Source organism: Dendrobates tinctorius, unplaced genomic scaffold (genome assembly GCF_039654945.1).
Source record: "Dendrobates tinctorius isolate UK_male_01 unplaced genomic scaffold, ASM3965494v1 ptg000048l, whole genome shotgun sequence".
NCBI lineage: Eukaryota > Metazoa > Chordata > Amphibia > Anura > Dendrobatidae > Dendrobates > Dendrobates tinctorius.
In genome coordinates, this window is record NW_027361716.1 from 17,008,247 (window position 1) to 17,035,695 (window position 27,449).

At 46.3% G+C, this 27,449-nt stretch overlaps 1 protein-coding gene across 1 annotated transcript in view; it reads left to right on the forward strand.

Moving 5' to 3' along the window:
* EIF3M (eukaryotic translation initiation factor 3 subunit M) overlaps positions 1–26,699 on the forward strand; it is a 42,488-nt gene extending 15,789 nt beyond the window's left edge. The window contains exons 9-11 of the mRNA XM_073576325.1: positions 21,627–21,770; positions 26,039–26,099; positions 26,466–26,699. Of these exons, the coding sequence (XP_073432426.1) occupies positions 21,627–21,770; positions 26,039–26,099; positions 26,466–26,586 (326 nt within the window). The 3' untranslated portion in view covers positions 26,587–26,699. The remainder of the gene's footprint in view (positions 1–21,626; positions 21,771–26,038; positions 26,100–26,465) is intronic.
* Positions 26,700–27,449: the final 750 nt, after the last annotated feature.

A 27,449-nucleotide genomic window follows, 5' to 3' on the forward strand; every position in this document is an offset into this window, starting at 1 on the left:
TCTTGCAATAGGACAAGCTGGATGGCAAAACAAGTGCTAGTAATATCCCAAAAGTAAAAGGAATAAAAAAACTAACTCTTATCCATGCCAAAGGAGTTGAAAAGAAAAGTCTTGAGTGAGGTAAAGAAGGGCTCAATTCTGGCTTTACTAGCAGAGGGGTACAATGTTGCCTCCATCATTAAAATTTCTAAGAAGGCACTCCATTACAACAAGGTCAAGCAGCAGACATTGGGGACAACAAAGCTACATACCAGCAGAGGGCGAAAACGACTCTCCACTGGCCGGGATGACCGTCATCTTGTTTGAATGTCACTCAGCAACCACAGGATGACATCAAATGACCTACAAAAGCAAAGGCAAATGGCAGCTGGGGTGACGTGTACGACAGGAACAGTACGTAACAGGCTGTTAGAGGCAGGACTCAAGTCATGTAAAGCTAGAAAAAAGCATTTAATCAATGAGAAGCAAAGGAGAGCCAGGCTGAAGTTGGCCAAAGACCATAAGGATTGGACCATAGAGGACTGGAGTAAGGTATTCTTCTCTGAGTCTAATTTTCAGCTTTGCCCAACACCTGATCATCTAATCGTTAGACTGAGACCTGGAGAGGAGTACAAGCCACAGTGTCTTGCACCCACTGTGAAATTTGGTGGCGGATCGGTGATGATCTGGGGATGCTTCAGCAAGGCTGGAATTGGGCAGGTTAATCTTTGCGAAGGATATATGAATCAAGCCGCATACAAGGTTATCTTGGAAAAACAGTTGATTCCCTCTGCTCAGGCAATGTTCCCCAACTCTGAGGACTGGTTTTTCCAGCAGGACAATGCGCCATGCCACACAGCTAGGTCAATGTGTGGATGAAGGACCACCACATCAAATCACTGTCATGGCCAGCCCAATCTCCAGACCTGAACCGCATTGAAAACCTCTGGAATGTAATCAAGAGGAAGATGGATAGTCACAAGCCTCAAACAGAGAAGAACTGCTTACATTTTTGTACCAGGAGTGGCATAAGGTCACCCAAAAGCAGTGTAAAAGACTGGTGGAAAGCATGCCAAGACGCATTAAAGCTGTGATTAACAATCATGATTGTTCCACAAAATATTGATTTCTGAACTCTTCCGGAATTAAAACATTAGTCTTGTTGTTTCTAAATGATTATGAACTTGTTTTGTTAGCATTATTTGAGGTCTGCAAGCACTGTATTTTTTGTTTTCACAATTTCTCATTTTCTGAAAATAAATACAAAATTCATTGCTTGTAAATTCGGAGACATGTCAATAGTTTACATTTTACTCAAATATTCCTATAAAGAGAAAAATCAGACAAACTGAACATTTTACATTGGTCTCTTAATTTTTACCAGAGCTGTATGTACATAATGAAGAAAAAAAACATTTTGCAGGCAGACCCCAGCCGTGGCACTTGCGCTGAAGCATAATTGCATGTGTAATGTGTTAATAATAAATGTGGTTGAGGATATCCTAATTTCTCTATCGCTTCATTGGGGGACACAGAGATCATGGGTGTATGCTGCTGACACTATGCACAAAAAAAGGTTAGCTCCTCCTCCGCAGTATACACCCCACCAACCGGCAGGAATTTCCTCAGTTTTAGCTTCGTGTCAGTAGGAGGTGGACACGGGTCTTTTATTAGACCCATATCTACCTCGGTGTGCGTTGTTCCTTTTCAGGGTCCCGGAGGGATACAGTGTGATCAGTCACTACTGTACTCCCACAAAGAGACTGAGTACGGTGTGTACTGCCACCCCGTATCCTCATAGCTCTCCGCAGCAGGACCAGGAGCTTTGCACAGGTGAGTGCCAGCTATACGGATGGTCCTTGCCCCCCGCCTCCCACCCACTCGCCTACCAGAGCCTGTCGGTCGGACGAGGCACGGACACGGGGAAAATAGACTAAGACAGCGATGGATTTACAAGGTACCTTATTGAAGACCTCACTGGAGGATTCTTCGGAGCAGCACAGGGCAGTGCCGCAGGGTCCTCAGCTGCCTTCGCCTCCTGGCGGCCGCCGCACTTTCTATTGCGCCACGTGCCAGGCTGCGGTGCCGGCCTTGTTCCCCCGCCTTCATTCTTATGTGGGCGTATCTTGAGGGCTTTTTTTTTTTTTTTGGGCGGCGGTTTCTTCTTGGGTGGCCACGGCAGCGCTGCAGGACTTCCACGCTGACAGGCGGCCGCCGATACTAATTTAGTCCCTGGCTTCATTTCGGGCCGTCGCGGCCACGCCCCCGCCGTCTCTCATAGGTGGGCTGCTCTCCCTCCTGTTCTAGGACCACCCACCCTCCTAGCCTGTAGCTGGGCAGCAGGCGGTCTTCTCTTTGGGTCAGGCGGCTAGCTCCGCCCTTCTTCTCTCCTGAACCGCGCGTTCCTTTTACCTCAGGCTGCCGCCATCTTTGCAGCCTGTCAGCCGGACGCCTTTGACACTGAACAGCGGAAAGGGGTCACTCGTTATCCTCTACTGCGGTCCTGCAGCTCAGACGAGCTGGGCACATCACCTTTCTGGACACCAGACCGTGAGTAGCTCTGCAACTGCAGACTGACACCCTCCTCGGCCTTCTGTCCCCCAACCTTCCGGCATCTCCTCAGGGTTCTTTCTTTTCTTTCATTATGTCTAACCCCAAGCCGGAACGTACCCGTCCGCCAGCATCCACTGGAACTTTGGTCAAGTTCTTTGCAGGTTCCTCTTATAATCGCAAACTTCCGTCACGTCAGCCCACTCCCCTCTGCTTAGACTGCAGTAATCCCATTCAGCCTGATACCGTCCAGGAACCATCTATTGCGCCACGTGAGTGAACCCCCCCCCCCCCTTCCCATTCCTGGCTGGGCCTCTTCTCTATCACAATCAGTGGTGGACCTCACCAGGGTGTCTCAGTCCCTAGTGGCCGTTCTTGATAAGTTGCCCCTGGACACTTCTGCAGGGTCCAGCAGGTCGCAAGGGGTTCCATCTGAGCCAGCCAGCAGAAGCCGCAAAAGATCCAGGCAGGATCTCCAGCCGGAATTCTCTTCTGACCTGTTCTCTCCACATAGTCCTTCCCAGAAGTCGCCTTCCCATGCCTCCACCCGAGTCAGGTGAAGCGTTCAAGGATGCGTCATCCGAAGAGATTTTAGAGCTGGATTCGGACCAGGACGCGGACATGAAGGTTACGGTACAGAACCTCATTTCTGCGATTAACCACACCTTTATAATCACAGACTCCCCTGTGAAACCCTCAGATCAGGAGGTTTCATTCAGACGGGCAGAAACGCCTTCCAGAGTCTTCGCCTCCCACTCTGAGTTTGGCAAGATCCTTACCAGGGAGAGAGAAAATCCGACCAGACGCTTTCAAAGAGGGAAGCGCCTCGACGTGCTGTATCCATTTTCAAAAGAGCTCACCGACAACTGGTCGGCTTCCCCCTCTATAGACGCTCCCGTGTTCAGACTATCTAACAACATGGTTCTCCCGATTTCAGGTGTGGCGTCGCTAAAGGATTCTAATGACAGAATTATAGAATCCTTAGCAAAGTCAGCGTTCGATGCGGCTGCGGCGGCGCTAAGCCCAGCCTTCGCTTCATCTTGGGTAGCAAAGGCCATAGCTACTTGGGCGGAGGATCTCCGCAAGGGCATCCTAGATAAAGCCCAACCGGAGCAATTGGCCGAACTGGCTAACCAGATCTCCCATGCAGGGGATTATCTGCTCTCTGACTCCTTAGATGCCGCGTCTTGCACGGCTCAGGCGTCCAGCAACGTGGTGGCAATCCGGCGTACAATTTGGCTCAAGGCTTGGCAGGTGGATTTGTCTTCAAAAAAGTCCCTTACCAATCTGCCTTTTCAGGGAGCGCGTCTCTTTGGATTCCAGCTGGACTAGATTATTAAGGACGCCACTGGAGGCACAAGTTCCCTCCTCCCTCAGTCCAAGCCTTGTAGGCCTCCGCTAAGGTGTCAGTTTCGGCCATTTCGGTCTTTCCACCGCTTCGCTACAGCAGAAAACTTTTCTAACCAACAGAGGCCGCAGGCACGCCAGGATGGAAAGAAGGTCTCCTTCAGACCCACTCCATCATGGTGATCTAATTCCTCCCAGGGCAGATCCTCCAGGTCCAGATCTGGTCGGTCCACATCAGCATGACTATCAACGAATTCCCGAGGGTCCTTCCCAACTGGGCGGTCGACTCCTCCTTTTCTTCAGAGACGTCTGGCTTGCCTCAGTAGAGGACGTTTGGGTCCTGGAAGTTGTATCCTCAGGATACAAGATAGTTTGTTTCTCGTCCCCGGGATCGTTTCTTCGAGTTCCGACCTTCAAAAGACCCTGCCTTAGTTCCGGGTTTCTTTGCATCCATTGCCTCTCTCCTCAGTTCCAGGGTGATTGTGCCCGTTCCTACATCAGAATGTTTCACAGGGTTTTATTCAAACCTATTTGTAGTGCCGAAAAAAGACTGTGCAGTTCGTCCCATCCTGGATCTCAAGTTACTGAACAAGAGAGTCCGAGTGCGTCATTTCAGGATGGAGTCTCTTCGGTCGGTAATTGCTTCCATGGAGGCGCAGGAGTTAATGTGTTCAATAGACATTCAAGATTCCTATCTACATGTTCCCATCTTTCCCGGGCATCAGAGATTCCTGCGATTCACCAGGACCACTACCAGTTCGTTGCACTGCCGTTCGGTCTCGCCACCGCACCCAGAGTTTTCACAAAGATCATGGCGGCGTTGATGGCCTTGTTGAGAATCGGAGGTCTCGTTCTTTTTCCGTACCTCGACGACATTCAGATCAAAGCTCCGTCTTTTCACCAGGCTCGCCAAAGTCTTACCATCGTCCTCGACACCGTCCAATTTTGGGTGGCTCGTCAACAAAAAGAAGTCTTGCCTTGTTCCGACACAACGTCTGGTGTTTCTGGGCCTATTGTTCGACACTCGTCGATCGAGGGTTTTTCTCCCATAGGAGAAGATAGTTTCCCTGCAGAGAGATGTACGATCGCTGCAGACCACACGACTTCCATCTCTCCGGACAACCATGAAAGTTCTAGGAAAGATGGTGGCGTTGACAGAAGCGATTCCCTTTGCTCAATTTCACTCCGGACCCCCTCCAACAGGCCATCCTGTCTCGTTGGAACAGGTCTGTTTTTTCTCTGGATCGTCCAATTCGCCTTTCATACCGGGCCAGGCAGTCCCTCATTTGGTGGCGGACGTCACCTCTCATTGCCCTAGGACGGTCATTCCTTCCCATTCACTGGCAGATTGTGACAACGGATGCCAGCCTCCTCGGCTGGGGGGCAGTGTTTCGCAATCACACTGTTCAGGGTCGGTGGTCGACTCGAGACAGCTCTGCCGATCAACGTCCTCGAGGTATGGGCGATCTGTCTCTCGTTCACTGGGAGAGACTTCTCAGGGGCCTGCCAATCCGTATTCAGACGTACAATGCCACAGCGGTGGCATATGGTAACCACCAGGGGAGGACACGGAGTGCCTCAGCCGTAGCGGAAGTGTCCAAAATTCTTCACTGGGCAGAGGTTTCAGTCCCAGCAATATCCGCGGTGCACATTCCCGGCATGGACAACTGGGCCGCCGATTTTTCTCAGCCGCGAGGGTCTCGTGGCGGGAGAGTGGTCCTTACATCCGGATGTATTTCATCAGCTTTGCCGTCGTTGGGGAACTCCGGACGTAGACCTGCTGGCGTCTCGCCTCAACAGGAAAGTCCCACAGTTTGTATCCAGGGCTCGAGATCCTCTCGCCGTGGGCGCCGACGCTATGACCATTCCTTGGTCTCAGTTCGAGCTCCCCTACCTGTTCCCTCCCCTTCCCCTTCTTCCCAAGCTGTTGAAGAAAATCAAAGCAGAAGGAATTCCAGTCATTCTCATCGCCCTGAATTGGCCCAGAAGATCTTGGTTCGCGGACATCGTCAACCTTCTCGCGGACGCCCCCTGGAAGCTTCCAGACAGGGCAGATCTGCTGTCTCAGGGCCCGATTTGCCACCCCAATTCTCGGCCGCTCAATTTGATGGCATGGCTGTTGAGACTGTGACGCCTCTGGCAATACGTCCAAGAGTGGACCCCCTGGATCGCGGATCCGGAGCCCCTGGGCCGAGCGCACCTGGTGAAGACCGACCCCTGTACAGGGATCGTTAGGGGCAGGACCACAGGGGGCGGAACCGCGACAGCCGGAGCCAGCAGGGACGACTCGGAGGACTGGCAGACAGAGCAGGAGTAGCGGGGAGGAAGGCAGAAGGTGATGGCAGGAAGACTACAGGAAAGGTACAGGGAGGACCACGGAAGGAGACAGGCTGACGGACAAGGACCAGGAACAGGGCAGACAACGGAGCAACAAGGATAGGCAGGGAACACTGAAAAAGGTGAGGCCGATGGGTGCTGCGAGTCACAAACAATCATCAGGCGCCCTCAGAATGGAGCGGGCGCCTGATATATGCGGAGACCGGAAGTGCGCCCTACAGACCCTCCCCTAGCGACGCCCCCTGCCAACAGAGGCCGGAGGAACGCGCGCGCGCGGCCTAAGGCCGGCGCGGTTACCCGCAGCAGAGCGGCAAGCAGCGCGGAAGGACGCGCGAGCAGGGGGAGGCAGGTGAGAGGAAGCTGCGGCGGGCACCGCCGCTAAAGGGGCATCGGCGGGTACGGCCGCCGATGTCACAGTACCCCCTCCCATATGCCCTCTCCTTCTGAGGCTGGTCAGAAATCTTTTCATGATAAGGGGGGCATCGACATTTTCTCGGGGCTCCCAGGACCTCTCCTCTGGGCCAAAACCCTTCCAGTCGATAAGAAAAAGAGTTTTACCCTTGACCCTTTTCATAGCCAGGATGTCCTTTACTTCAAAGACATTGTTAGAACAAATGGGCGAGGGAGAAGACATGGAGGTTGGTTGGAACCGATTCAAGACCACAGGTTTGAGGAGCGAGATATGGAAGGCGTTAGGGACCCGGAGTGACGCCGGCAACCTCAATTTGTAGGCTACCTTGTTAATGCGCCCAAGTATTTCAAAAGGCCCGATGTACCGAGGACTTAATTTGTAAGCAGGGGCCTTCAGGCGGATATGTTTGGTAGAAAGCCAGACTTTGTCCCCGGGCTGGTACGGGGGTAGATCCCTTCGTCTTTTGTCCGCGTGTCTCTTAATTCGGACGTTGGCCAGCTCGAGCGCCTCTCTGGTCTCCTTCCAAATTTGTGAAAACTCCTTGGCGAGAGTGTCTGCTGCAGGAACTCCGGATGATGCGGAAAAGGGCAATGGAACCCCAGGATTTAGCCCAGTTACCACAAAGAACGGTGTCTTGGACGTTGATTCGCTGGAATGATTATTATGAGCGAATTCCGCCCAAGGAAGAAGAGAGACCCAATTATCTTGATGGGCGTTAGAAAAGTGACGTAGGTAGGTGGTCAGAATTTGGTTAATCCGTTCCACTTGGCCGTTGGTTTGAGGATGATACGCTGAGGAGAAGTCGAGAGACGTGCCCAGGAGCCGACAGAGGGCCCTCCAGAATCGGGAAGTAAACTGGACCCCACGATCGGTCACGATTCGCAGAGGGAGACCATGTAGCCGGAACACGTGGTGGATAAAGATTTCGGCCAACTTTGGAGCAGATGGCAGTCCGACCAGGGGAATAAAATGGGCCATTTTGGAAAAGCGGTCAGCGACGACCAAGATGGTAGTGCATCCTGCAGAGCGGGGCAGATCAGTCACGAAGTCCATGGCGATTTGCTGCCAAGGAGCCTCTGGCACAGGCAACGGATGAAGGAGGCCGGAGGGCAGAGTCCTTGGAATCTTGTTCTGAGCACAAGTCCTGCAGGAGGCTACAAAGTCCTTTGCATCCTGGTGGAGAGAGGACCACCAGTAATACCGGGACAGAAGCAAAAGAGTCTTCTTAATCCCAACGTGCCCAGCAACCTTGGAAGAATGACCCCAGCGCAGTACTTCCAGACGTTTGTTTGGAGGAACGAAGGTCTTGCCAGGCGGAGGGTCAGAGAACCTCACGGGAGCCACGGAGATAACTTTAGCCGGCTCGATGATATAAGATGGGTCCTCCTCCTTCTCTGGTGGCTGCAAAGACCTGGAAAGCGCGTCAGCTTTGATGTTCTTACTGCCGGGCCGGAAATGGAGCTTAAACTCAAAACGGGAAAAATACAGAGCCCACCTGGCTTGTCTGGAGTTGAGTCTCTGGGCAGATTGCAAGTAGGCCAGGTTTTTGTGGTCCGTGAAGATAGTAAAGGGGTGCACTGCCCCCTCGAGCAGATATCGCCATTCCTCCAGCGCCATCTTAATGGCCAATAATTCCCGGTCCCCAATGGAGTAGTTGCACTCCGCGGGAGAAAAGGATTTGGAGAAGAACCCGCAGGGGACAAGACGTCCAGATGGAGCCTGTTGGGAGAGAACTGCCCCAGCTCCAGTGGAGGAGGCGTCAACTTCCAGGATGAAGGGCCTACTAGCCACTGGACGGTGTAAGATCGGAGCAGAGGCAAACGAGCGCTTCAGGGTCAGAAAGGCGTCCTCGGCTTCAGAAGGCCAGACGTTAGGCTTCGTCCCCTTACGGGTCAGGATCGTAATGGGCTTGGTGACTGTAGAGAAGTGGGGTACAAACTGCCGGTAATAATTAGCGAAGCCGAGGAAACGCTGGATGGCCTTTATGCCAACTGGACGAGGCCACTGGAGTACCGCGGACAGCTTCTCCGGATCCATCCTAAGACCGGACTCCGTGATGATATACCCCAAGAAGGGTAAGGCTGTTTGCTCAAAAAGGCACTTCTCGATCTTGGCGTAAAGACGATTTTCTCGAAGGCGCTGCAGGACCATGCGTACACTTCTCCGATGGGAGGAGAGGTCGGTCGAGAAAACGAGGATATCGTCCAAATACACCACCACGCAGGAATAGAGTAGGTCTCGGAACACCTCATTTACGAATTCCTGAAACACCGCTGGAGCATTGCAGAGACCGAACGGCATGACCAAGTATTCATAATGGCCGTCCCGGGTATTGAAGGCCGTCTTCCACTCGTCCCCCGCTCGGATTCGGACTAAGTTGTAAGCTCCCCGCAGATCCAACTTCGTGAAGATTCTGGCCCCCCTCAGCCGGTCGAAGAGTTCAGGAATCAGCGGGAGCGGGTACCGGTTTTTAACCGTGATGTTGTTCAGGCCCCGGTAATCAATACAAGGTCGCAGGGACCCATCTTTCTTCCGGACGAAGAAGAAGCCTGCGCCCGCAGGGGACGAGGACTTCCGGATGAACCCCTTGGCCAGATTTTCCTGTATATATTCCGACATAGCCGAGGTCTCTGCTGGGGACAAAGGATAAGTTCTCCCTCTGGGAGGAGTGGCACCAGGAACTAGGTCGATAGGGCAGTCATAGGAGCGATGAGGGGGTAAGGAATCCGCCTCCTTCTTGCTAAACACGTCGGCAAACGTGTGATAGGGTGCGGGTAGACCCGGGAGGTCGGCAGGCTTCAAGCATGGACGGGGACGCGTGAGAGCCCGTAGGCAGTGCTCCTGGCAGGAGTGCCCCCAACGGAGAACTTCCCCAGAGCGCCAGTCAATCACAGGCTCGTGCCGTCTGAGCCAGGGAAGCCCTAGGAGAACAGCATGGGCTAGTTGTGGCAAGACATAGAAGGCAATCTTCTCGAGGTGGAGAGCTCCGATTTGAAGGTCTACTTCGGCGGTAACCATGGTGATGAGTCCGGGTAAAGGTTTACCGTCAACGGAGGAAATAGCGCGAGGGTTCTTCAATACCAACATCGGAATCTGGAGTTTATCAACCTCCTCCTGGCGGATGAAATTACCGGCAGCACCCGAGTCCACATACGCCTCCACAGATCCACGCCCCCGACCTGTAATTAGCAAAGCAGAAAGGGTAAGGGGAAGAGAGGAATTTTGATCACCTAGGGGGTCCTCTCTTACCTGACCTAGGTGGAGGCATTTCCCGATCTCTCTGGCTTCTCCGGACAAGTACGCACAAAATGGTTGGCACCCCCACAGTACAGGCAGAGACCCTTGGTCATCCTCTCCCTGCGGCGTTGCTCGGACAGCCTGACACGATCGACCTGCATAGGCTCAGGAGCGGTGCTAACGGGAGATACCGGGAAACGGGGGACAGGGGCCTGATACAGCCTAAAGGACCTCCTCTCTCCGACTGCCTCTCGAGCGCGCTCCTGAAAGCGGAGGTCTATGCGAGTGGCTAGCGAAATAAGGTCCTCCAGAGTGGTGGGAGTGTCACGCCCGGCAAGCTCATCCTTGATCTTACTGGAGAGGCCTCTCCAAAAGGCTCCTACCAGAGCCTCATTGTTCCACCCCAACTCAGAAGCGAGGGTCCGGAAGCGGATGGCATATTGCCCCACTGTGAGGGAACCCTGGCGGAGGTTAAAAAGGGCCTCAGTGGAGGACGCTAAGCGACCCGGTTCATCGAATACCTTGCGAAAGGTTTCTAAGAAGGTCTGTATGCTTAACACGACGGGATCATCTCTCTCCCATAAGGGGTTTACCCAGGACAGGGCCTCACCCTCGAGATGGGACACAACGAACGCCACCTTGGCGCGGTCAGTGGGGTACTGAAGGGGGGCAAGCTCAAAATGTAGCCTGCATTGATTTAAAAAGCCCCGGCATAACTTGGGATCTCCACTGTACCTGGGGGGTTTGCCCAGACGGGGAGCCGGGGTAGAGGCTACATCCGGGGAGGAAGTTGCAGCGGCAGCAGAGGATTGCAGGGCCTGTAATCGGTCATCCACGGATGCCATGTAACCCAAGATGTGGGATTGGGCGTCGCGCTGCTGCGCGAGCTCCTGCTGAAGGCTGACTAAGAGGGGAGCGTGTCCGGGGTCAGAGGTCTGCAGGGCGGACAACCGGGTGTCCATAGACTTCATAAAGGACATTATCCGGCTCTGATTTTCACGAAGGAAAAGTAATTCCTTTTGTGTGGTGGCAGCGGCACCGGCGGGATCCATGGCCTGATGATACTGTGACGCCTCTGGCAATACGTCCAAGAGTGGACCCCCTGGATCGCGGATCCGGAGCCCCTGGGCCGAGCGCACCTGGTGAAGACCGACCCCTGTACAGGGATCGTTAGGGGCAGGACCACAGGGGGCGGAACCGCGACAGCCGGAGCCAGCAGGGACGACTCGGAGGACTGGCAGACAGAGCAGGAGTAGCGGGGAGGAAGGCAGAAGGTGATGGCAGGAAGACTACAGGAAAGGTACAGGGAGGACCACGGAAGGAGACAGGCTGACGGACAAGGACCAGGAACAGGGCAGACAACGGAGCAACAAGGATAGGCAGGGAACACTGAAAAAGGTGAGGCCGATGGGTGCTGCGAGTCACAAACAATCATCAGGCGCCCTCAGAATGGAGCGGGCGCCTGATATATGCGGAGACCGGAAGTGCGCCCTACAGACCCTCCCCTAGCGACGCCCCCTGCCAACAGAGGCCGGAGGAACGCGCGCGCGCGGCCTAAGGCCGGCGCGGTTACCCGCAGCAGAGCGGCAAGCAGCGCGGAAGGACGCGCGAGCAGGGGGAGGCAGGTGAGAGGAAGCTGCGGCGGGCACCGCCGCTAAAGGGGCATCGGCGGGTACGGCCGCCGATGTCACAGAGACAGAGGATTTGAAACGATCGGGTTTTTCTGATCGGGTTATTCATACCATGATCCGGGCCAGAAAGCCATAGTCTTCCAAAATTTATTACCGTACTTGGAAAGCCTATTTCACTTGGTGCGAGGCCAATAACATTCCGTCCATGTCCTTTTCTCTCCCTGCTGTCCTGGTGTTTCTTCAGGCAGGCCTTGATGCGGGCCTTGTCCTCGGCTCTTTAAAAGGTCAAGTCTCGGCGCTATCCATTTTGTTCCAGAGGACGTTGGCCTCCCGTCCTCAGGTCAAGACCTTCCTTCAGGGAGTGGCTCATGCGGCTCCTCCGTACCGCGCGCCCGTACATCCATGGGATCTTAATCTGGTTCTTGAGGTTCTGCAAGGTCCTCCCTTTGAACCTCTCAGGGAAGTTTCCCTATCTCTCCTTTCATGGAAAGTAGCCTTCCTAGTAGCCATCACCTCCATCGGGCGCGTGTCGGAATTGGCGGCCCTTTCTTGTCGTTCCCCTTTCTTGGTGCTCCACCAGGACAAGGTAGTTCTACGGCCTCCGCCTTCTTTCCTTCCTAAGGTGGTGTCCACTTTCCACCTGAATGAGGACATTGTTCTCCCGTCCTTTTGTCCGGGTCCAACTCGCCCTCGGGAGCGCTCCTTGAACAAGCTGGACTTGGTCAGGGCGATGAAAGTCTACCTAGCTAGAACGACTCCTTTGAGGAAGTCAGACTCTCTTTTTTTCATCATTCCAGATGGGGCGCGGAAAGGTCTGCCGTCCTCCAAAGCTACTATTGCTCGCTGGATCAGATCAGCAATTTTGGAGGCCTACTGGATCAAGGATCGAGTGGTCCCCTCCTGGAATTAGAGCTCACTCTACCCGGGCAGTGGGTGCCTCCTGGGCGGTGCGCCACAGAGCTTCCGCGCTGCAACTTTGCAAAGCTGCAACCTGGTCATCTGTTCACACGTTTGTGAAATTCTACAAGGTCCACACCTACGCTTCGGCGGATGCCAGCCTAGGTAGAAGGATCCTGCAGGCAGTGTTGGTGAGTCCGCTGGCCTGATGTAAGTTTGTTTTCCCTCCCCAGGGACTGCTTTGGGACGTCCTATGGTCTCTGTGTCCCCCAATGAAGCTATAGAGAAAACAGGATTTTTGGGTTTCTTACCGTAAAATCTGTTTCTTGGAGTCTTCATTGGGGGACACAGCACCCTCCCATGTTCTACAACTCCTGTTCTTATGTTGTTGGTTATGTACAGTTGAGTTGTCCTGTTTCAATCTATTCTGTTACTTCTCCTACTGCTTTCTCACTAACTGAGGAAATTCCTACCGGTTGGTGGGGTGTATACTGCGGAGGAGGAGCTAACCTTTTTTTGTGCATATTGGCAGCCTCCTAGTGGCAGCAGCATACACCCATGGTCTCTGTGTCCCCCAGTGAAGACTCAGAGAAACAGATTTTTCGGTAAGCAACCCAAAAATCCTGTTATTAAAAACAAAACAAAAAAAAAATCCTTTTGCAGTAGCAGTAGCAGCTATCAGTGTATATAGAGGTGATCTGATAGCTGCTATTGCTATGTTGGAGGATTTTGTTTTTCTCTAGCAAGATGGCGGCGACTGTGCAATAGCACCTATAACGGCACTGACCTGACACTGTCTGTGGGTTACTGTGCACAATCCTGCTGACAGGTTCCCTTTTAATATTCCTCTAAAAAGTCATCTTCTCTTGAGCAATATCATCTCACTCTTTAAGTATTGCCCAGTTGGGATACTTTTCTTAGGGGGAGTCGGAAACTGTCCCAATGGAGAAAGCTATTAGTTGAAGTCTCTTTTCTATAAGTTTTTGCTTGGATATTGTTGGATTTAACAATCCAGGTAGTAAGATCTAAAAAAAATGTGTGAATCTGGCATTTATCTCTTAGGTAAACTTAATTGTTTTAGAATGTAGACAAAATCAGAGAGAACTGATTTAGGCCCATCCCCCAAAAAATAAAACCATCTATATATGCCCAAAGTAAAATGTCATGTAAAAAGATAGATCCTCCCACCAACCCAGGAATAAAGTGGCATGAGGGGGCACAAACCATCTCAATAGCAGTACCCCTCAGTTGGTGGAAGGTGTCCCCATTAAACAAAAATAAATAATAAATAAAGCACATAACAGTGAGTACAAAACAGTTATGTTCACAAAGATGTGAACCACGTGACTTTAGTAAAAATTCAACCACCTGTATTCTGAGATCATGTTGAGTGCTGCTGTATAGCATGTCTACAGCCAGGCTGGCTCTGAATGTATTTTCAGAATCTGTAAGTTACATAATCTTTCATACACCATCCTTTGTATCTTTCAAAAATGATGGAAGTGTACAAAGAAGCCACACAAACCCTAGCTTTCTCCATTAGAAAGTCCATAAAGTCGTTCCTGAGACGATTGGCCTCCCAGGGTGGTTGGTCTTGCTCTTATGCACCTTGGGTAGTACATAAAAGATAACGATGGTAGGATGTTTATTGAAGATAGTTATATTTTTTGTTGATAATAAGCCCTGCTCTTTTTCCGTCCTCCAGTATGTTTTTCAGTTCATTGAAATATTGTGATGCTGGATCTGTCTTAATTTCTCATGTTTGTATCAGAGAGGATACGTTTCACCATATGGTTGTAAAGCTTTCTATCCATGACAACAATGTTACCCTCTTTATCGTCAATGTATTTCTGTTCTTCGGGGCAACGTTGTTGTCACTGCTATTAAGGAAATGGTGCATTTTCTCCAGATCTCTTGGAGCTAAATCCACAAAATTAGCAATAGACGGATACATGGAGAAAGGGGGTTGTTAGACACTTTGATTAAATCAATGTAAATGGTCCAGAACATATCAAAGTACCAACCTCATTTTTTGCAAGCATTTCGTTCAAGGTGTCAGTAGACTCTTGTCCTCTCAAATATTAAAAGGGACAAAGTTTTTCTTATTCCTTATCCAGAAAACGCTAACATTGATGAAATAAAAGTTAATTTGACGGTTATATTTATGAAAAGTGCCTTAGAGCAAATATAGTCTGTTTTATCATTCTCAGCTACGGTTTGGATTGTCCCCCTATATTCTTTGCCAAGGACAAGTGAGAAATTTTAACTAGACGCTATTAATATAAATGAGGCATTTCCTCTTCATTGGTTGTGCAGCGTATAAGTAGCAGTAGAACAACCAACACAAATGCACCTTAGACAGTCTTGTATAATAAAGATCATGTATTAACGAGTGCCGTGGAAAGGCTGGTCGTGTCCATGGCTCCTGAGGCCAGGAAAAGATGCAGTCGCAGGCTGGCGGTGAAATGGCGAGACCCGGAAGGACAAGAGAAGCCGCGTGTTTAGAGCCAGGGGTGCCCCGGCCTGTAGTGGCCCTGGATACCAGAATCCAAGATCATTTAGTGTTGGTTGTTATACTGTTACTAATACGCTGCAGCACCAATGAAGGGCAAACTCCTCCTTTATATTAAGTGTCTAATATTTCTAACTTTTCCTTGGCAAAGAATTTAGGGACATTCTAAATCAAAGCTGAGAACGATAAAACAGACTCTATTTTCTCTAAGGAACTTTTCATTATATAACTGTCAAATTAACTGCTGTATCATTAATGTTAGTGATTTCTGGATAAGGAATAACAAACGCTGTCCCTCCTATTTCTGTACATATTTCTTATCCAATATCATGCGTATTGGTGATCTCCATATATCATATGTGTTGGTTTCTATCTTTATACTTATAAAATGCAATTTGTTGGGAGCATTTAGCGCAGCAGAAACTTTTTATTAACTTTCATGCTCTTTTTCAAAGCTTTCTCACGCAGGTCTGTACATCCATCTGCTTTTCTCACATACTTGCAATCTTTCTTTTTGGGGCTAGTGTGTTTTTTGTGTTTTTTACTTGTTGAGGTTGTGTGACTATGATGCTCACTACCACTAAATCCGTCAAATGTTTCTGTTTGCGAGATGGAGGGATGTATTCTTTTCTTTTAGAAATTGCACCTCTGTTATGGGAATTGCTTGTATTGAATATCTTTTTTGATCCAGAAATCTTCCAAGTAAAATAATTTATTAGTGCTAGAGAATGCTTCCTCTGGCTCTGACAGTGAGTAATCACTATTGGATTTTTTACTACCACCCTCGTCTCGTATATAGTTTTTGGTATTCAGTGCCTGTTTGGAATTCCCTAAGACGTCTCATAGATTTCTTGTGTTTCCAATCTTTAGTTATTCTTTTAAAGTTCTCCTTTTTTTTTTTTTTTTTTTTGTAATTTTACTTTCACGATCTTTAAACTTGGTTAGTGGCAAAGATTTGATTTGCTCAGTTTCTTTTTCAAGTGACTTGTTAATTATAGAGAAATTCTTTTTGGAATCTAGTAGCTAATTGATCATCTGTAATGAGCTTTCAGTTAGTAATTGTTCCCAACCCCTTAATAATTCCTGATCCTCTGTGAGTTGGGTAAGAGGGAAATACGGAGACCACGGTATACTAATATGTTTCAGGTATGGCTCTAGACTAGCCACCTCCCACCAAGATCTTGTATGTACCTTAAAATTTTGGAAAGGTTTGGGGTGCCATCTATTGAAAGTACTAATAGGAAGTCTTCCTCAAGGTATATACACAGAAGGCAGGCTAGGAACACTTTTATATATACCTTGGATGTATTTTGCTCAATTAAATATAGGTCAAGTTTTATGGCTTGTTAGAGAAGGATCCAATCTGAGGTTCTCCCCTTTTTGTTTAAATGTAATTGATGGTGTCTTTAAGAGGCTAAGGGCAGCGATCGGCGGGCCTGTAATATAGCTGTCATCTGCCCTGGGTGGAGCGGTCTCTGCTTCTGAGCCGGCTCCAAAGTCCCAAACATGCTCCATGATGACTATATCCATTAGAGGGCCTTAAGGGGTTAACAAAAGTTCATTTTCTGATGATGGCTTTCCTTTGTTTTCTCCAGCTTATCTTTTAGGGGGACAAAGGGTTTGGGTGCATTTAATCAGACATGCCTAATACTCGTATGGCTGTTGACTATCCCTATGTCCCGCCGTTACTGTGGGTATTTTACACCATTCCTGGTTTACGTAATAAAGGCACACTATGGCGCCAACTCTTCATAGGTTGCATGTAGGGTGTCGTGTCTGCAGCAATGGATAAAAACAGCTCAATGCTGGTTCACAGTTTCCAGTGATGGTGGGAAGAGGCAGATATCGCCTTAGTTCTGCTCTTCATGCAACTTGGGTGATTAAGAAGTGTCAATAGACTTGTAAGGAAAACAGAAATGTGGGGTTCTGCAGACTTGGCAGGCCTGCCTTTTGCTGTTAATTTGCTTCATAGGGTGCATCTCTTTGATGGAATGTTAATGTCAGCAGCTCTTTTATTTACAGACCAAGGAAAAAGGGAGTAGTCATTAACACTCTGCCGCTCCCCCATTCATGTGTAATTGACTGTTTCAAAAGAGCACAGGTCCATCAGCTATTGTGCGCATTACAATTACATTTTCCGTATTGAATCCCCCCCTCTTTCCGCGTCCATTCTGACACTCTACTACCTTTTTGTGGAAAGGGGTCAGAGCCAATGCCAGGCACAGCAAATGATGCATTTCAGATATAAATACTCTGCCGTTCTGACAAGAGATGAGAAACAATACACTTGAAATGCCTAAAGTCTTCTGCTTTACACGTACATATGTTCCATGTGACATACGGGTCCCCCAACTGAAGTCTGTTATATAACGACAGCGGAAATAAATATAACTGTTTGGGTCCTTCCGCTCATAAAAAAGTGGTATAGGCTGCTACCACTCTTATTTGCCTGATGGTAAGCTGTAGGACTGTTACACTGCCATCTGTATAAAAACTTAGGTAACAGTATATAACGATATGAAGTAGATGCGAAACAGTACCGCCAATATTTCATTTGGACCAATCAGTAGAAATGAATATTCAACTGTATTCATAACATAATTAATAATAAACAAAAAACAGGGAGCTGCCAGCACTGACTCTTGATGATTTGTTCAAGTGCATTCAGCACAGCAGTGCAGTCCTCGGTCAACTATTAAAGAAGCCCTATTCCTCTTATCAACATTTTTATCCTATTTATTATGTTGCAGTTGTCCTATTACATAGCACTGTGTACTTACAATTTGTCATTGTTCCTTTTTGCCCAGCTAATTCTTCCCTTTTCCATTAAGTCTATGAATTCACATGATTTAAAACTGACGAGCTGAATCCTTCTAAGCTGTATGTAGAAACAGGAGGTTAATTTTCCTGCATTGAGTCCCTGGCAAGAGTTGAAGAGGGGAATGATAAATGCAGGGTCAAAGATCTCCTGTTTCTACAGAGAGCAGACTAAAGAGAAAAATTATTTGTATAGAAAGGCAAAAAAACTCAGTGTACTGAAAAACAGAAAAAATATTTGAAGTGCAGTGAAACTGGGCAAAACACACAATTCCGCAATAGCTTTTTGAGTTTAGTTTTAGCAGCATTCATTGCGCTGTATAAATTGGCCTGCAATCATCATTCCACAGTTCCCTTCCATCACAAACAAAACAAATTCTCAAATTATTATTTTTTTTTGTTTTACATTTTTTTTAGTTCCTTTATGAAGTTGAGCTTGCAATTGTCTAGTCACATATATATTGCAGTCTACAGTAAAGACCTTCTCCTATGAAGCTCCTCAAAGGGTGGGCTTTGCAGGAGAATCAAGATGGCTGCGGTGGGAGGTCTTCATCCGTCCCCCCACGATCGTGTCTTGAGAGACAGTAGTAGCCAGTCACCACGTACATCCACGATCGTGCCATTTAAGTGGTGAAACTCCAGCGATTGGAGCGCGTTCCGGCCACTGTAGTTACAGGCAGAAGGCAGCTATGTAACAAGCAATAGAGAGAACAGCTGCATCACTAATACAGTCAGTGAGTCATGAAGGGGCTTCATATGAAAACAAAGCTAAACCAGTGGAGCAGCTTTTTAATATACTTGTATTTTTTTTATTGCCAAGGAGTAAAATAAATTCACAAACAAAGAATCCTAAGAAATGTGTTGTAGACAATGAAAATCCACTGTGTGTGAACTGCATGGAAGCGGCTGTGCTGGAGGAACGGATGACCGGGCTGTGTGCTTCACAAATTCCCATGCGAGCGGAGCATTGGGTGAAGTTTATTTTAGATGAGATCTCATGTGATTTGTGTTATTTCTTTGGCAGGAATGTGCTGATTCCTTGATTACTAATTAGAATTGAAGCATTACAATTTGTCATCCGAATCGCCCTCTCGTGTCCACCTAATATTTCTCTGCACGCAGCGACCCTGTTTATGCTTTTCAAAGTTAATCAACCTGCATTTGTTAATTGTGTTAATTTGAGCTAATTGATTTTTCTACTTCTAAGCTGGCTGACCAAAGGCCTTTTGGTTGCTGTAATTTGTCTTGGTTCCATAGGTGGTCTGCTCTTCTGCTGTAATTACTGCTAATTATTCACCTAATTAGTAACTTATCTTGTAATGCTGTAAACCCTGCCTGTTGTGTGTCCAGCACAGGAAATGGTTCTTTTCACAAGCAATATGAGGGGGAACTTGGATAAAAACAAATGAGAATAAGAATATAAACATGAATTCATCTTAAGGAGCTTGTTCTTTCAATTAAGTTTTTATCCCGGCTGCAATATTATAAGATTAAAAAAAAAAGTTGTACCCCCCCTTCTCCAGCTCCTCCAGCAAGTCTCTGCCACTGCTCTTGGTGTATGGCATGGACTGCGACCTGGCGTCATGTACATAGCACAAAAGCCAATCATTGGCTGCACTCACAGCGTATATGAAATGCTCCACCGCGGAGCTCAATGTCAGACACCAGGAGCAGCAGCAGAGGCTCCTCAGTGCACCCATGCAAGGCGAGGATGGCACCTTTTTTCTTTGTTTTTGTGGGTTAACAATATCGATCTACAGACACACACACACACGCACATATACATACGCACATATACATACGCACATATACATACGCACATATACATACGCACATATACATACGCACATATACACACGCACGCACATATACATGCACACGCGCGCTTACGCACGCACATATACATGCACACGCGTGCATACGCACGCGCGCGCATATACACGCACATGCACATATACACGCACATATGCACACGCGCGCACATGCACATATACATATGCACATGCACATATACGCGCACATATACATACGCACATGCACATATACATACGCACATGCACATATACGCGCACATATACATACGTGCACACATATACACGCGCACATATACATATACACGCATATACACGCACGCACATATATGCACGCATATATGCGCGCACGTATACACATACACGCGCACGTATATATACACACGCACGCATGCGCGCACTTTAATGCCAAACATGGACTTTATTGCTCAGTGGCGTGGCGACGTTTCGGATGTAAAATCCTTTCTCAAGCAGTGAATATAACATTGGTACAGGTTTATACAGGGTGCACATATGTCCTTCATTGGTGAATAAATTCTAAACATTAAATATTTTCTTAGTGCACAGGATGACATCTCTATTATATATAAAGTGTATATTGACTTTGTAAATATGCAATCATAAAACATTATTCATACATAGATATACATATTCTAAATAGTGAAAAGTGATATAGAATATCCCATGATTAGTGAAATACTTTCAGGTGTTACATCCTTTTTCATTGTGCATGTCTGTGATGTCACAGATATTCTACCCACAATTCTAAGAGTGCGCTACTACACACCATCCCATTGATTTTCTAACATGCCATATTGGTAAAGGTTTTCGCACGTTGCTCATGTCCACAGACTTCCAGTCGATCTAGTCATAGTAATGACTGTCTATATTTATGCATCAGGATTATTCAAAAAGACACATCTGCATAATAATAATTTAGCAAGGAGCTAAACATATAGATCACAGAGGAAGGGACAGGACACAAGTCCCTAAAGGTGCTGTCACACTTAGCGATGTACCAGCGATCCCAACCAGCGATATGACGCGGTCAGGATCGCTGGTACATCGCTAAGTGGTCACTAGTGAGCTGCCACACAGGCAGATCTCACTAGCGACATCGCTGGGGACGGGGGTCGCTACTTACCTGTCACAGCAGGCGATCCTGCGTCCTCCCGCCCGGCTCCACGCTAGTCTCTCCACAGATAGCTGACGACGAGAAACAGTCCTGAACGTTCTAGCACGATCAGCGATAACCAGCGGGGGAGCGGGTTGTAGGTAAGTATCACACAGCGATGTCGCTAGCAATATCGCTATAACGTCACAAGTTATAGCAATATCGCTTAGTGTGACCGTACCTTAAGTGTCACTAGACAAGGGAACACCCCAACAATTAAGTGTGGCATCCCATATCTGTGTGTATATGGGGGTATAGAGGGGAGATTAATCCCCCCCCATCCACCTACCACTGCTGTGGCACAACATGACCAAACCCCTTAACAGTCTGTCATTGTTCCTTTTTTAAAAAAAAAAACATATACATCAATAAATGTCAGTAGCCCAAATTCTATAAAGACCATTTATTTCGCCCAATCGTGGATTGATGGTGCATAAATTCCTAAAGTAAATTACATACAGAGAATAAAAAAACAAAAAATCTTTTTTTTAAATTTAACAAAAAAAAAACTAATCAAAAAATAAATCAATAAGGTAAATAAAAATGTGAGTGCGTCGGTTTCAAAGAATGAAGAACCCTGTATAAACCTGTACCATTGCTACATCTGAAAGGTCGTCACGCCACTGGGCAACCTTTGTGTTTTGTAGTTTGCTGTATCTTGGGATTGTCTTCCTCTTTATAAATGCATACACATTTTGCATTGGACTGAAGTACCAGACTCGGCCTGTGGATAAGAGAGGCGCTGTTTCTTGACCTTTTTCTATGAAATTAAATATAAGATTACAATGGTTGTCATATGACGATGGAAATCTCCACATACTGATGGTTTATAGCTTTGGTCCAAACATAAAGACCTTCATTTAGGTGACTTAATACTGTTTAGTTTTTTTAGTTTGTATTATCACTTGTATACCTTTTTCAGGTCTCTCACATGAGCAAAACATGGAAAAAATGCGGCTTCTAACATTTATGGGAATGGCTGTGGAAAACAAGGAGATTTTATTTGACACCATGCAGCAGGAGCTGCAGCTCGGGGCAGATGATGTGGAAGCGTTTGTCATTGATGGTAAGTCTCCCTCTGTGATTGTCAGCTAGTTATGGAATACTTTTTGTATGTGATATCATGGACAGAGCATTTTATATTTTAATGTCTCAAATCTTTATTGCTTTGTTTTGCATTTTGGTTGTGTTTTTATTGTTGTGTAGTTTAGGACAGGTGCAAGTGGTTCTACACCTAAATGGTATTGGTATGTGTGCCTAGGTTAATAATAATTATCCCCTCTCTGACATTAGACGTACTATTCCGTCCATGTGCTCTGGGCCAATTTGACCACAGATGGGATAGTATGTCATAGCGATCGGCTGGGCACACGGGGGAGTGCGCGGCTGGGTGTCAGCTGATTCTCACAGCTGACACCTGGCACTTTAACCCCCGGAATACTGCAATTGAACACGCAGCATTCCGGGAGCCAGCAGAGGGCTGACAGACCCTTTGCCTTTGGCTCAGAGACCCGGCGCCATGACGCGGGGTCCCGATCGCTGTCATAGTAACCCGATGTCGTTATCACGACATCCGAGTTACCAGAGCGAAGAAACTTTGTCATGCGCAGTGCATGTCAGGAAGTCTCTCAGGTCAGAGTGCAGTCAGTGCAGCGCTGACAAGCATCTATAGCACAAAGATGCTGCTTCATCTGCATGCTATAGAAGCGATCAGCCTGCAAAAAGTAATTGTCCCATAGTGGCACTAAGTGTAAAAATTAGAATAGACGTAAAAAAAGTTTAAAAAATTGTAATATTTAAAATAGAATAAATATTGATTTAAAAAAAATCAGTATTCTATTTTTTATTTTAAATATTTTATCATTAAATCAATATTTGAATAAAAAAAATCTAAACAATAAAAGTAGACCTATTTGGTATCGCCGTGTCCATAATGACCCAACCTATAAAACTGTCCCACTAGTCAACCCCTTTAGTGAACGCCATAAAAAAGGCAAAAAACCAATGCTTTATCATCACACCGCCGAACAAAAAGTGGAATGTCACGCGATCAAAGATACAGATACAAATAAACATGGTACCTCTGAAAACGTCATCTTGTCATGCAGAAAAACGAGCCGCCATACAGCTCCATCAGTGAATAAATAAGTTATAGCTGTCAGAATAAAGTGATGCAAAAGCAATTGTTTTTTCTTTATAATTTTTATTATATATAAGCGCCAAAAATTATATAAATGAGGTATCGCTGTAATCGTACTGACCCAAAAAATAAAACTGCCTTATAAATTTTACCACACGCAGAATGGTGTAAACGCCACCCCGCACCCCCCCCACGCCAAAAAAAATTCATGAATTGCTGGTTTTTGCTTATTCTGTCTCCCAAAAATCGGAATATAAAGCAATCAAAAAATGTCACGTGCCCAAAAATGGTACCAATAAAAACGTCAACTTGTCCCGCAAAAAACAAGACCTCACATGACTCTGTGGGCTAAACTATGGAAAAACATAGCTCTCAAAATGTGGTGATGCAAAAACTATTTTTTGCAATAAAAAGCGTCTTTCAGTGTGTAACAGCTGCCAAACATAAACCCGCTATAAGGCCTCTTTCACACGTCCTGATATTTCCGGTACCCGAGATGTCAGTGTCCGTGTGTGTAATATTTGTGGCACGTGTGGCATGCGTATGCTGCATCAGTACCACACGGACGGGTGCCAGGGAAGAAGCGTTGCAGTAAGTGCTGTTTCCAGCGCTGGGTGCTGAACACGGCTCTCATCGTTCTCCCCTGCTATGCCGGCGATCGCGAGCAGGGGAGAATGAGTTGCATTTAACCCCTTAACGACCGCAGATACGCCTTTTAACGGTGGCAGTTAAGGGTACTTAAACCACAGCGCCGCTTTTTAACGATGCTGACATTTTAAGGTTATAGCGCCCCCCAGCGTCAGAATTTCTCTGTGGTCTCGGTTGCTGGGGGTAGCCGAGAGCCCCCAGAGAACATGATTAGTTCTGGTTTTTACCGACCCCAGTGTTGCGGTCACAGTTATTAACGGTATAACTACGACAGCAAAAAAGGTCTGATTTTTCCATTTAATTTCTCTCTCCTCTGATGTGCGATCACATTATTACCTGAATAATAATGATGAATGATAAATTAGAATGATGAATATAATGAATAATGATAAATTTATATCCAAAGTGGAAAATAACTTGCAATGGCAGTGTGAATCCCTGGCACCCAGATGGCGTCCTCGCCAACGTGCGTTTAGGCACGCTGCCTTCGTCATGCCTGTTGGGGAGGACGCCATCTGGGTGCCAGGGATTCACACTGCCATTGTAAAATTATATCCAAAGGGGAAAATAATCTTATTATTTCAGTGTGCATCTATACACACCTTATTCTGTGTTGCACTATGCACATGACTCTTTCACATTCACAATGAGCATCTTGAATCTAATGACCGACACACACTTTGAGATTTACCATGTACTTGCATTAATTGTGATTTTGATTTCAAACCCTTTTGCTTGCACAAGCACTTTATTCAATTTTTACATATTTGTGTTTTTTTTCACTATTTGATACCTGTTTGTGCATATCCCCCTTGGCAATTCTATTTAGTACCTAACTTCCTAGGTGCATCCTTTCTGTATGCTATTTTTATGTAATATTTTTATTGATATATTTTTTTCTGTTATTGTACCTATTCAACTGAGTTTTTATATTACAAATATTACAATATACGGGACTTCTGTGGCTCTTGCTTAGGGTTGGATTTAGAATTGGGAGGTTTCCACTGTTTAGACACATCTGGGGCTCTCCAGTCGCGACATGGTGTCCGATCTCAATTCCAGCCAATTCTGCGTTGAAAAAGTCAAACAGTGCTCCTTCCCTTCCGAGTTCTGCTGTGGGCCCAAACAGTGGTTTACTCCCACGTATGGGATATCGGCATACGACAAATTGAACAACTTTTGGGGTCCAATTTCTCCTGTTACCCTTATGAAAATAAAAAGTTGGGGGCGAAATGATCATTTTTGGGAAAAAAATGATTTTATTTTTACAGTTCTACGTTATGAAGTTCTGTGAAGCACTTGGGGGTTCAAAGTGCTCACCACACATCCAGATAAGTTACTTAGGGGGTCTAGTTTCCAAAATGGTGTCACTTGTGGGGGTTTTCCACTGTTTAGGCACATCAGGGGCTCTCCAAACACGACATGGCGTCCAATCTCAATTCCAGCCAGTTTTGCATTGAAAAGTCAAACGGCGCTACTTCCCTTCCAAGCTCTGCCATGCGCCCAAACAGTGGTTTACCTGCACATATGGGGTATCAGCGTACTCAGGACAAATTGTACAACAACTTTTGGGGTCCTATTTCTCCTATTACTTTTGTTAAAATAAAAAAAAAGTTGGATCTGAAGTAAATTTTTTTGTGAAAAAAAGTTAAATGTTCCTTATTATTTTTTTAAACATTCCAAAAATTCCTGTGAAGCACCTGAAGGGTTAATAAACTTCTTGAATGTGGTTTTGAGCACCTTGAGGGGTGCAGTTTTTAGAATGGTGTCACTTTTGGGTATTTTCTATAATATAGACCCCTCAAAGTGACTTCAAATGTGATGTGGTCCCAAAAAAAAAAAAAAAATGGTGGTGTAAAAATGAGAAATCGCTGTTTAAGTTTTAACCCTTATAAGTTGCTAATAAAAAAAATTTTGGTTCCAAAATTGTGCTGATGTTAAGTAAACATGTGGGTAATAAGTGTTTTGTATAACATATCTCTGTGATACCCTCAAATGAAAGCGGAAAGTCTGAACTTCAACTGCATCTGAATTGTTTTGTTTAAAATTCATTGTGGTAATGTCTAGAACCAAAATTAGAAAAATGTTCTCTTTCCAAATATATATGGACCTGACTGTGTATAATATATATTCTCCACAGTTACACCCTACTGCAGCTCTCGCAGGTCTGCATAGAAGACGTTCTTCAGATTTTCCTGTAGGAGAAATCCAACTCAAGCAATCTAGAGCTGGAGGAGCATTACTCTGTAGTAAAGCATTTGTTCTCTCTGTATATGAGACATGCGGAGCTGTAGTTCATACTTTCAGAAATATTTTACAGAGCCATAATATCTCCATGTAAATGAACCCCCGTTGTTGCCAGCACATTTTAGGGGTATTACGAGAAATCTGCCATTCATGTCAAGTCTTCACATCCTTGTTTGGAAAGTGACGACTAGCAGGCCCCTTTTTAAATTTTGTGAACTTTTAGTACAGTGTCCTATATAGATGTTTTTTTCGGCATTTTAATTTTGTAACATACATGGTGCTCATATTTCTAATTACAGCCGTGAAAACGAAGATGGTGTACTGCAAGATTGACCAGACGCAGAAGAAAGTTGTTGTGAGGTAAGGCAATCATTTCCCTACCGCAATGTGTAATCTCTAGGTTTTTTTAATTATTTCTCATAATATATCTGTTTAATATTTTAGCCGGTTCCCATCATGTGCTTGTAGTTAAATGCTGCCTATTTATTATAATTTTATTAAAGCACAGAGCTGAATGTGATTAGCTTATTTAATGAAAGTGTCCTATTTTCCAGCACATTTCACTTAATGACCGTGAAAGTGGCCTGAATGCTAATTAGCTGCGCGTCTTTCTATAGTTTGGCTTGTAAACCGGGAATTGTGCTTTGGAACCGGCGGCGCAGAATGAAATTATTAAGTAATTGCAGACCCGTATTGCAGGATTTACATTTTTATTTAATTTTGTAGTCACAGCACACACAGAACGTTTGGGAAGCAGCAGTGGCAACAGTTATACGATATTCTCAACTCCTGGAAAATTAACTTAAACAAAGTGAAGAACAGTCTCCATAGTATTTCTGACGCCTGAACACCAAAATGAGCATCCCACCAGCTCGGGACTTGGACGATTTCTTCTGGGCTCCAAATGGATCTCCCAAAGGGGTTGTACATGTGTTTTAAATAAAAATATTTGATCATAAAGTCTTGCAACCTTTTTACTACTTGTAATATTTCTATGTTCGTGAAATATTTCTGAAATGTAGATTGCTATAACCAACTTCTACATGTTGGTTAGGTATCCAAGGTCTCTCACCTTCAGGCAGGGTCTGTGACGAGGAGAGCTCTGGACACTGATAATCGGTCTTTGTTCACATCAGGGAGTCTTGTTTTTTTGTCTATTTTTTAAATCTTGAACATTTTGCTTTTCATTTATAAAAACAGCTGCAGGTAAACTTGAACTACAGTGTCACACCGTTAATGTGCAACCTCCATAAAAAAATGAAACAAAATTGCTATGTAGCCTTGAACTATTTAGAACCTTTAGAAGTGTAGTAGACATTTCAGAAACTTTGCTGCAAGAGCCATGAATGGTGACAAACGTAGAGGGTTACACCACATTCAGAAGAGATGGGCAAAACAAAAAGGGATATGAGGAGTAGTTTCGTTTAATCAGTTTTACCCCCTTCAGTACCTTGGGATTTTCAGTTTTTGCATTTCCGTTTTTTGCTCCCAGTCTTCCCAGAGCCATAACTTTTTTTTTTTTGTTACTATGGCCATGTAAGGGCTTGTTTTTTGCGAGACGAGTTGTACTTTTAAATAACATCATTGGTTCTATCATCGTGTACTGGAAAACAGGAAGCAAATTCAATGTGCGGTGAAATTGCAAAAAAAGTTCAATTCCACAATTTTTTTTTCTTTTTTATGTTCACTAAATGCCAAAACTGACCTGCC